General features: G+C 39.7%; 1 protein-coding gene across 1 annotated transcript; it reads left to right on the top strand.

Annotated features, from left to right (window-relative positions):
• Nucleotides 1-399: 399 nt before the first annotated feature.
• On the top strand, nt 400-10687 carry ARRDC3 (arrestin domain containing 3). Its single transcript, XM_084304752.1, has 6 exons — nt 400-483; nt 4319-4421; nt 4790-5046; nt 5480-5642; nt 6354-6508; nt 8001-10687. The coding sequence occupies exons 3-6, from the start codon at nt 4837-4839 to the stop codon at nt 8055-8057; spliced, it is 585 nt and encodes a 194-aa protein (XP_084160878.1). The 5' UTR covers nt 400-483; nt 4319-4421; nt 4790-4836; the 3' UTR covers nt 8058-10687.
• The last annotated feature ends 932 nt before the right edge of the window (nt 10688-11619 follow it).

Raw genomic sequence — 11619 nt, 5'->3', positions numbered from 1 at the left:
TAGTCTTACCCAGAAAACTTAAAGCCACGTATAAGACCAGTTAATACCACAAAAGAGGTCTTTCCCATTTTGAATTTTAACCGGAAATCATTGTCAAAGCATGGTTTCCACTACCAATCCTTCAGGCAGACCTTGAAATGGCAGCAGTGACAGCTGTGTCCCCGTTGAGAGGCAGGGTTGTGAATTAGAGCAAACAAGCCTCCACTTTCACACAAACCTGCCCATTTTATGCACCTCAAGCGCTGCAGCCCAATCCAGAAGGCCAGGTTCCTGGGACACCCTATTTCAAGCCTCGCAGTGAGCGTGCAGATCCCCTTCATTCCCCAAGAGAGGCCTGTGTAATGTGCTCTAAACCTAAAACATTTGCCAATGGGTTACCATGTTGGGTTTTTGCCTCCTAGATGATGACAACTCCGAGGAAGGCCTTCACACAATCCACTCGGGAAGGCATGAATATGCATTCAGCTTCGAGCTTCCACAGACGTAAGTGTGCCTGCCTGTAATGCGCCACAACGCCCAGAGGCGCGCCTGCTTTGGGTGGAGGGGAAACCTTTTCAATGGTGGCAGGAATTGTGCTGCCGCAGAGGACATCATCTCCTTCAACTGAAGAGGTTGCTTTCCCACTTCACAAAATGGGAGCATGTTGCTGCCCGGCTCCTGCCCACTCAACCAAGTTGTAACTGATTCAGTGTCTTACAGTATTTCACCCTCCTCCCAAGGTGAGGGGTGCATTGAACTGGTTTGAGTCCTGCAGAGCGGCTCAGGTGCCTTCTAACCCAGCCTGCTGGCAGGAGCCATGCAGGCCAGCAGAACTAGAGATAAGACTCCAGCTAGATTCTCTGGGCTCAGGCGGGAATAGATGTGACCAGTTTAACTATCTCTGAACAAAAGAGGAGATTGTTCTGGTTCAAGTAGGATATATGTGCACGGGCTGGTCTCTGTGCAAAGAGCCTGGATGGAAATGAGCAAATGGATAAGGAGGTGAGCCCAGAAACATTCCTGTGCAGCATCCCATTTGTCTGAGAACAGACGAGTGAAGTGAGAGTGAGAGAAGTGTTAAGATAGAGATTGCTCCCCACTCCAATGGCTGAAGAGTGTAAGGTAGATACCGTCAGCAGAAGGTTCAAACATAAAGGAACTCCCAGCACAGAAACCAGCTAAGATGCAAGTTGCAGTGAAACCTAATATACAGGAACAGAGAGGGTCAGAGCATGGGGAGAAAAATGAGATTCCTCCTTTAAAAGGCTAGCAGTGAAGTCATTAAAGTTAGAAAAAAAGTGGCAGAATGTTACATGAAATAGCACAGTTTCTCATTAAAGCTGGTAAACCATCTGTTTGTTACGGGTGCTGGCTTTAGCAGAACCTGCAGATGATAAACACTTCAGCGGGTCAGTTTCAAAACGAGCAGCATAGAACTTGACAGTAGATATTCCTGGAACGCTTGTAAGACCTGTATTTATGGAGATTTTTAGAGGAAATTTACTCTTTCATTGGAATCTCAACTACAAAAAGCCATAATGCTAGCCTTACCTTGAGTTGGAAGGGATGAAAGAGCAGGATACATCAATGTGAAATACTTAGCATGAAATTAAAGAGGCAGTGAAGTCTGCAAGCATTGGTCAAAACAGGCTTAAGCAACCTGAAACAATGACTGTGCAACCAGCTTCTAATAATACTGTAAAAAAAATAAAATAAAATGGCTGGTACTAAAAGCGTAAAGGCTTGAATTTTGACACTGCCAATTTGCTATTTCTTGGTACTATCCATGGAATATTTCCGAAGTTTATTTTAAACAAATTACAGAGTGACAGTGGGAAGGAGGAAGACATTCAGGGGCTTTCTTGATATTTGCCCTTAAGGATATGCGACAGGATGAAATACTGAATATGGATTAGAAAATAACCCTCCTTCTGGATCATCGGAAAAGTGAAAATTCCAGATAGGCAAAAATGTCAAGCCTGTAACTGGTAAAGAATCATTCTAGTTCAGCACTAGGATGGCGTTCCCAGCAGAAGATAGAGAAGCTTTGTGAATAATTTAAGTTACATACTGCAATGTATCAAAACTGAAATGCTTCAATAGCTTAATACTTTGTTTTAATCAAAAGTACTGACAATTGGAGATATGTAGATTATCAACTTCTTTTGTCTTCTCATTTTTATGATGTTACAGGAAGAAAAATGGTAACGCTGAAAAGTTTGGAGAGCTTTCCGCATCGTTTTTCTTCCAAATCCCATGAACAACTTCTCTTAAGAGTTCAGAGCAGGGTAGCCCTGTGACCATTTTGTGTGTGTATACCTATGCATATATACATACACACATATTTTACATGATGTTCTAAGCTGGTCTCATCAAGGTGGAGGAAAATCAGAAGGCACTTCCAGCAGCCTCCCTCTATTCAGAACTCAAAATTGAAATACTTAACCCTGCTTAAGATGAAACAACTTAGACGCTACTGTGTGTTCCGTAACCACTAAAGTAAACCAGACACTGAGATACCAGCCGGGCAAACAATACACTTGCAGTTACGAAATACAATGTCCAAAACAGTAATTGGTTGATACTGATGCTAATTTTAAGTTGGTAGTCTTAATGTGGCCTTAAAAGGGCATGCTAAACATGAAAGTGGCCTCTGAAGTTCAAAGGACATGTGAACTCTCCTGGCATTCTCTAGTGCAATTCATTAATTGATTCTTAAAATCTGTGCAAAACTGTATGAGGATGAATTGGAGATGATTTTTTCTCCCATATTTAATCTTGAATTTTTCTCAGATATGGAAACTTTGCAAATAAGTTACACTTCCTTAAATATTATAATGCATTTAAAATACAGTTATACATACTAATCCCTAATCTGATCGATGATATCATTACTACAAAGAGTGAGAAAGATTTTACTCAATTTTGACCTTTGTGTCCTGCACAGACCACTTGCTACCTCATTCGAAGGCAGACATGGCAGTGTGCGCTATTGGGTGAAAGCCGAATTGCATAGGCCTTGGCTTCTACCAGTAAAATTAAAGAAGGAATTTACAGTCTTTGAACATATAGATATCAACACTCCTTCATTACTGGTAAGAATTGACAGAATTATTCTTTGTTTCTGGCATAAAAATAATGAAGTAAAATAACTGAAACAATATCAACATCGAACTTTATCTAATACTTATTTGCTAGTTTAACAACAGCTGATCTTTTAAGCATTATATCAGTTTGGCAACTCTTTAATTACTGGTATTTTGAAAGCTAACTTATCCTGTACTTGGAGTTGCTTTGTTTCTGAGACGTGTAAAATGCATTTGCCAATTTAAAGTTGATACTACTAAATTGTAACTTGTCATTAAGAAGGAAATTTTTGTGAACTGTTCCTCTGAAATTTTAAATAAAGAATAATACATGCAAGGAACAGTGTAACTTCAAAGAACGTTTTAGAGAGAGACTGCTAACTTAAAAATGCAAAGTGAAAAATGTACTGGCGTGCATAATTGATAATTTCCATATGGATGCTTTTCTACCAATGGGGAGAAATTATCACAATTCTGTATGATCTTTTTCTGAAATGTCATTTCATTAAAATCATTTCAATATCAAAACCGCTTTCAATGAGGCAATTAAATCAATCTGGCTTAAAATTCCTTTTCCCCCCCCCTTTTCTCAAACTAATCTATGGGAGGGGAAGAGAAAAAAAAAAAAAAAAAGTCCATTGAAATAGGTTTCTTGTGTGCGGGGATGAAAAATCAGACTTGAAGAGGAATACCGGCCTTGCACAAACTCCATTAAAATCAAAAGACTCCCGTTTGACTTTAATGGGCTTTGGATCAAGTCCGAAATCCTGATGCTGTGTAAAATAACAAAGTCTGTTCATTACAGATGATACGGGATCGTTCAGAAACAGAGGAAATAGCAGTAGTCAAGGTTACAGTACTTTAGTTATTGTTTCTGAAATAACAGCGTAATGGAAAGTCAGAAGATGTTCCAATGAAAAGCTTTGCCAACAGTATGTTGGTATATGTAGGCTATGAAGCCTTTTAAGTTATACAGTATTTATTTTACGTATATAAATTGTTTTCAAGTGTGACAGTAGTATGGAGGCTGGCAGAAGAAACAGTGTTAATGAGAAATGGGATTAGGACATACTGTTTGCCTGCCTAGTGCCATTTAAATTGCTTGAGCTTTTTTCATACAAATGAAACTGTCTTTGTTTATCAACATGGGTAATACTAAGTGCATTACAAAAATTACTTTTCTTGTAGATTAAAATGCATGGAGATTGGTGGGACTATTTAATTAAACGGGCAATGTTGTTCTTTTCTTGCAGTCACCCCAAGCAGGCACAAAAGAAAAGACTCTCTGTTGTTGGTTTTGTACCTCAGGCCCAATATCCTTAAGTGCCAAAATTGAAAGGAAGGGCTACACCCCAGGTACGTAACAGAAGTAATTAGAGGAAATGTTTTTCCTTTCCTTTCTAAACTTCCATGAAAACAAAATATTAAAACTGATCTTACCATTTCGGTCTGCATTCAGCAATCTTCCCAGTGTATTGTTAACTAGGTTGCTAGTTGTGTCCCCAGATTGCTAAAGGACACTTTTGTTAAACTTGTACACTTTTTTTTTTTTCTAAATTAGCTAATGCTATTTTATAAGCCTACCACTGTTAACATCAGTAGATGCTTTTAAATGTGTAATGCAGTGGTATCAGAACCCACCAGTGCATTAAAATAATGTGCAGAAAGTGGGAATTTGCTAAAGCCTGTGAATAAAAAGGATGTGAAATTCTGTTTTGTTTCAGGTGAATCAATTCAGATTTTTGCTGAGATTGAGAACTGCTCTTCCCGTATGGTGGTGCCAAAGGCAGCCATTTACCAAACACAGGCATTCTATGCCAAGGGGAAAATGAAGGAAGTCAAACAGCTTGTTGCCAACCTGCGTGGAGAATCCTTGTCATCTGGCAAAACAGAAACCTGGAACGGCAAAGTGTTGAAGATTCCACCTGTTTCCCCTTCAATCCTCGACTGTAGTATAATCCGTGTGGAGTATTCACTGATGGTACGTTGGGTGGGGTCTACTTCCCTTGAGTGTGTTCGGTTTCTATCACTCCTTACACGTGGCTAACAAGCCACTCTGTACCAGTTGCAAAAGAAATACGTACCACAATACATAAAATATTAGTATCCCAACAAAATTTTTGGTTTTAGTAGTAATTTTACATAAATCTTGTAATTCCTTAAACTGTTGTGTGTTAGCTAAACAAGTGAGTCACGATTAGATGGGTTTCCCATGTGTGCACTCGTGTTAAGAATCCTGACCTGCTTTTAGTGTGGGGAGCTTGTCTCCACAGGGATGTGGGCTCTACAACTGACCATTAGGAACAAGGGCCTCATGAAAAGTTCTATGGAAAGAGAACTTCATGTAATAATTGTAAATGATCATACAAATCTACATTTTAATCATACACCTCTCCCTTTTTTCCTCTCTTCAGGTCTATGTCGATATTCCAGGAGCCATGGATTTATTCCTTAACTTACCACTGGTCATTGGTACCATTCCTCTACACCCATTTGGTAGCAGAACATCAAGTGTGAGCAGCCAGTGTAGCATGAACATGAATTGGCTTGGGCTGACACTGCCAGAAAGACCAGAAGGTAACTTGACAATACAAATCCCAATCAATTTGCTACTCTGTTGCTTTGAATTTCATCTGCTTTGTTTGTTGCTGTTGTGCTAGCAGACCCAAATTATATCCTTTCATAGTACAGACTACAGGAAATCCCTTGTGGATGTTTCCTTGACACCTGCTTGTGCTCTGTGGAAGGACAGAGTTGCTGTCCTCCTAGCCTTTCTCTCAAGAAAAAGCAGTGAAATCCTGCTGTAAGTGAAAGTGCCTGATTCCATTGTGTCTCAGACTTAGCTAACAAGGCTGGTGTGTGAGAAGATGCTTCTGTTTTCAGTAGCAAATCGCTTACTGAAAGAGAAGCTCCTTCCCTGTGTTCTCACGTACCTAAAAAACATCCCTCTTCCATGTGCAACTCTCAGTCTTAAATTTATAGAGTCCAAAGAACTGCAGTGCCTTGCTATACAGAAATGGAACATTCAGGGTGCGTTTTAAATCCTAAGGGAATAATTAAGCCACAGTAAGAAGGCGCTAATCTGTTCTTGAACTTGAGTATAGTTTAGAATAAAATAAAATGGCCGTTTCTTACTCTTCCTTTCATGTTGAACAACTTTTTAAGTTGCTGATGATTTATCTACCTGCTGGTGCACCTTACAATGACAAAAGTTTAATATTTATCATGTTATATATTTTGACATGCATAAGAACTGTTGTTCGAACTGCGTGTACCTTTTCCCTGCAGCACCTCCTAGCTATGCAGAAGTGGTCACGGAGGAGCAAAGACAGTCCAGCCTTGCACCCTTAGCTGCTTGTGATGACTTCGAGAGAGCTCTGCAAGGACCGTTATTTGCATACATCCAGGAGTTCCGTTTTCTGCCTCCACCTCTCTATTCAGAAGTAGGTACCTCACACAAAACACAATATGGGGATTAATTCACTCTTTTTCTGAACTCTGTGTTGTGGAATACATGCAGGAAGTGTTTTCTTAATAAAATCAGGAAAACACACTAAAATGTTTTTAGCCAAGAAGCAGCAATAAGATAACTTCATTTTTTTTTTTCCTTTTTAAATCAAGATGCAGATGAATTGTGTCAAGACGCTTCCATGCCTGCTTCACAGCATGGGTTACCCACAATTTTTTTAATGACTTGTGCAACCTTAAATTTGAAAGGTGCCTTGTCAAGTGCCTTGGCTTGCCTCTCATGCTCTTTACTGTACAATTCTAATGATTTTTAGAAATTACCTGAGTGTTGTTTGGAATGACAGCAACTGTTTTTACACGTGTACACACACATGTGGCTTTGTCTGTGTATGATTTCAGAAGCTTCATGTAGAAAAGGAACAAAGGTATTCTTACACAGGCATTTCTTCAGCAGTTGCATTTTAGTTCTGGAAAAGCCACTGTGATAAAAAGAAAAGCTTGACTGTGACAAAACTTTAAAAGCTTCCTATGGTTGTATCTTCCAGGTAAAAACAGTAGTATAGGACAAAAGAAAAAGTACTGTCCTTCAGCTAAAGCTTGCTAGAATTCACTCACTTTTTAAGAAAACAGCAATATGTAGCATGATGCACCGTTTCCTCCCCCCCCCCCCCCCCCACGCCTCTGATTCCTTTGCCTCTTGAAACACCAGCCTGCTACTGAGTGGGCAGAAAGGGCCACTTCATTTGTGTGCTGGAGGCTTCTCTGACAATCGTGCTGCAGCTTAACTACAGAATGCAGCACTTGGATGCTTTTCATTTTAGGTACTTAAAGGTTGAGAATGCAGCTTGCTTTTTCCCTTAAACTGGCAGTATAAAATTAACCACTAGAATGTTGTCTAGAAGTGTGCACTTAGGTAGCTCTTGCCATCCATCTTCAGAGTTGTAAGTGAGATTGTATCCCTTCTTCCTTCTGTGCAGAAAGGAAAGTGTTAAGGTGTAAAGACAAAAAAAAAAAAAAAAAAAACCACTTTCATAGGTTGAGGATTAAATACTTCTAAATTAAAAGTAGGATGACCTTCTACTGATAATTCTGTCTAGTCTGAAGTAATCTTCTCAAATCAATTCAGTATTTTTAAATGACTTTATTTTAGTGGTGCAAGTCATACATACCCTCTTTTTATTCAACAATAAATAATACAAAAGATCTGTGCTACTAAAGCTGAGCTTTTCTCATGATTTTCCATAAACTTGCTGTCAGACTGTAGTTTAGAATCTTCTGCTCTAGTAGTACTGCTTATTAATTCGTCATTCAAAGTTTTTTTTATCGTGTTAGTTCAAATTATTTCAGTAACTTTGGATAAGGGAATAATGTTGTACATTGATCTTTATTAACCTTGGGAACTTTCGTTTCTGCCAGTTCTCTCTAAAATAACCCGGGTTGTAATTTTTTTCCCCTTGTGTTGTTCAGATTGATCCAAACCCAGATCAGCCCACAGATGACAGACCATCTTGCCCCTCTCGTTGAAGGAATCCATAAAAAGCTGACGTGACTTGGGTTTTGAATCGTACCTGCCATGTTGAAGGTCAAAGAATCATAGTGGAGACGCTTTCGAAGGAAGTGGTTTTGCTCTTGCCTGTATGGTGAATAAATGAAAACAACCTGTGATTATGCTTTGAAGCCTACAATAACATTGTAGGACTGCTCCACATGCTTGAAGACCTGAGCTTCCCCCCCCTCCCCTTTAAATACTGGCACATACTAGGAGCAGCCTTACTAACCTACAGTCATGTGTGTCAAAACACTCAAACCACATTGTAAGAGAGGGATGGCTTTCTCTTATGATTTTGAAAAATTTGCACATGCTCATTGCTTACATTGTGCGGTTCAGTGTCACTACAGCTTTTTCTCATTTATGCCGCACTGTTGTTACCCCCCTCTTACTTGTTTGTGGTCTGCACAACAAGGAGCAAAAGAAAGCTTTGACAAAAAAAAAAAAAAAAAAAAGAAAAACAGCAGCAGACTTCAACAAATGCACTGACTTTTTCTTTTCTAATTTAATGTAGCCTGGACTTTACCTGCATATGCACATGCTCAGAATTGTCCTAGTAGGCTGGTCATGTATCACCTCTTCAGCTTGGATCCTGTTGTGGATTTATTTACAAACATCAAATGCCTTCAAGCCAATCCTTCTTGCTGTATGTTTTGCAGCCTACTGTAGTAGATAAGCAACAGAAATGGGGATATTATAGGGTTTGGGGATGGAGAGATACCAGAAGGAAACTAATAGACTTTGTTGAGATTATATTCCTTCTTGATTTCTTTTAAGAATTTGTTGCCTTTCTACTATTATCGCAAAGCAGCATTTTGTTACAGACTGCCTAAAAAATCACTTAATCTCAGGTGAACTCATCACTTGCCAAACTGTTGGAATGCTATTTGTTTTGTTACATTGCACTGTTGAATTACTTCTTTGTTTTGTGTTTGTGTTTTGTTTTTGTTCTTTATTTGAGAGGGGGATCTGCAATAGGGACATACACAAAAGTTACAAAAGCCACCCTCATTCCCTTTTCTTTCTACATTACGAAAAAGATGTTCAAGTTGTGAAGCTTTAAAAAAAAATAAAGGCACAAGTGAAAGCAGCACCCGTAGACACCAGCTCAGCCTCAAATGACTTTTAAAAGGAAATAGGCAAATGCTGTCCAGGATTCATAGGCAGAGAGATACTTCAACTAGTAGGGATGGGAAGGGAAAGTAAATTTATTTTTATACATAGTTACCTAATCACCAAAAATTCTATATATAATGAGGCTCTAGTAGAAAGTATATTTCAACTGCAGGAAAAGCTTGGACTATGCTAAGAGCTCAGTTTGTGCACTTTGTATTATCTTCAGGGTTTATGATACTGTAAAAATAGAGTAGAAGTATAACTAAAGTGGGGAAAGAAGATCAGTGTTACCAGCCATACTTGGGTATTAGTTAGTTGAGGATTGCTTCGAAGATTGCATCTGCTATGTAACTCTCAAGAGCTTTAAAACGGAAAACAGCAGATTCCAGCATGCATTCGTTCAGAACACGAGAAATGACACAGGCAGAGCACTCGCCCTGAGTGCGCCCCAAGGAAGAAAAGAGTGCAGTGGAGCCGTGAGATCTGCTAATGCAAATACCAGCACTTAGATGCTAGAGATTCATACAAGTCGACTTCCCTTTTCAGAACTCGTAGCGCAGACAGTTGACAAAGGGACACGCTTCTGGTATTGACTACTTAAACAAATTGAGGCCTAACGCATCATGTGTCTATCTCCTTGTGCAATAAAACAGCTCGGAAGGAAGGGGGAGAGGAAGGCTGGTGTTGCTGCGTGGTGGTGGTTCTTAAAAAACTGCCTTCTTTTTAAGGCTTCACACGTACAAGAAAATAGGCTTTTCCATAAGTGGCCTTTATGAGAACATGAAAGATAATTCATGTTTCACAAATGCTGACAGGGTGATAAAATACAAATGAGTCGCGTTTTAAGTGATTCAGTTACAAGGCGTGGGCTTTGAGCATGAATACTGGACAAGAAGGAAATTGGGTGGTGATGTCTTACGTTATTAGGCCAATTTTGTGAATGTCCCTTCCCTCTACCCTCTCCAACCAGAAAAAAAAAAAAAAAAAAAAAAAACTAAAAGCTGAGGGGATCGTTGGCATAAAAGGGCATTTGGTGGTTTTACTTTTTTTTCCTTTTTTGTTGTGTTAACAGAATAGGGAACAATTGCTGATATACATAGCATTAAAGTACTTATCACAATACAACGGAGAATTGCATACGAGGCAGGATTGACCAATATTGTAGTAATTGACATGGCATCACAGCCTTTGTGATCGGAGTGAAAAATCCTATAACTTTTATCAAATAAATTTTTTCCGTTTAAATTCTTTTCTTAGTTGTTCAGAGGCATTACTCTTCCACAAGTATTGGTCAATTCTCAGCATTACAAAACATGAGGTTCACAGTTGTAGCCCAGTATTTTATATAGAATTCTGATCTGAATTAGGAAAAAGTAAGTAAAATCCAAACATTAGAGAAACAAAGTGCAATATTAAATGTTTGCTTTATAGATTATATTCTATGGCTGTTTGTATTTTTTTTTTTTTTTTTTTTTTTTTTTTTTTTTTTAGTTTTGGTGCTGAATATGTCCTTGTAGACTCTGTTTCAAGAAAACAATATGTGGAAAACAATTTAATTTTTCCTATTGCTCTTACTTGTGGAAAATAAACTTTTTTTTAAAAAGATCTTAAAAGTTTTCAGCGTAAGGCTGACTTTCTTACATGTGACCTAAACGTTCTGTTCAAAGACCGTCCGGGTGTAAAATGACATAGGGGAATCGTGACGGTGTCCCTCTGCGGGACATGCCATGCCAGTGCGGGACCTTTTTGGGGTGGGAGGAAGCTGTGAGGGGATTTTCCTCAAAAGCAGGAGGGTCTGGTGCACACAGCAGGGCCCGGGAGGTGCCTCCTGTTCCCCCCTGTGGAAAACCAGCCGCAGAAAACTGCCGCATGCCCTGCCTGCAGGACGGTAGCACAGCTCTGGGCTCTCGGCAGGGCGGCCGTGCCGTGGCATCTTGCTTCCGCATACCGCACGCAGCTGAGCTCGCCGCGGCGTGGATGATCCTTGTCCTCCGGCAGCAGCGTGTTGCTTGACCTAAGAGCAGGTTCACCAGGCCAGCTGCCAGGGCCGCAGGAGGCCGGCGCGCACGGGGCTCCTGCCGATTACTTTATACCAGGACAACCTTTTTTTTTTTTTTTGCTACCTAATTTCTGTTGCTGCGTGGCAGCGTTGGAATTTAAATTCACATCGGTGTCATGTAAGGGACAGGACTGTCTAGCAGTTTCGGGCAGTACTTTTTTGAAGTCTCGCGTTTTTCAGACAGAACCTCTTCATAGCGATTCTTTTGAAGCCTAGGTTTACTGACAGCGTTACTACAAAGTTGGGAATTATCAGTTTTGTTCTTAGATGTCTGATTTCTTTACAAACAAATGCTTTGTATTTCTGGATATTAAAATACCCGTTCACACATACAAATCTCCTACACTAGGGCGTAAAACTGG

The sequence above is a fragment of the Netta rufina genome (assembly GCF_964035555.1).
Source record: "Netta rufina genome assembly, chromosome: Z".
In the NCBI taxonomy this organism is placed as follows: domain Eukaryota; kingdom Metazoa; phylum Chordata; class Aves; order Anseriformes; family Anatidae; genus Netta; species Netta rufina.
This window is presented reverse-complemented; position numbering and strand designations above follow the sequence as displayed.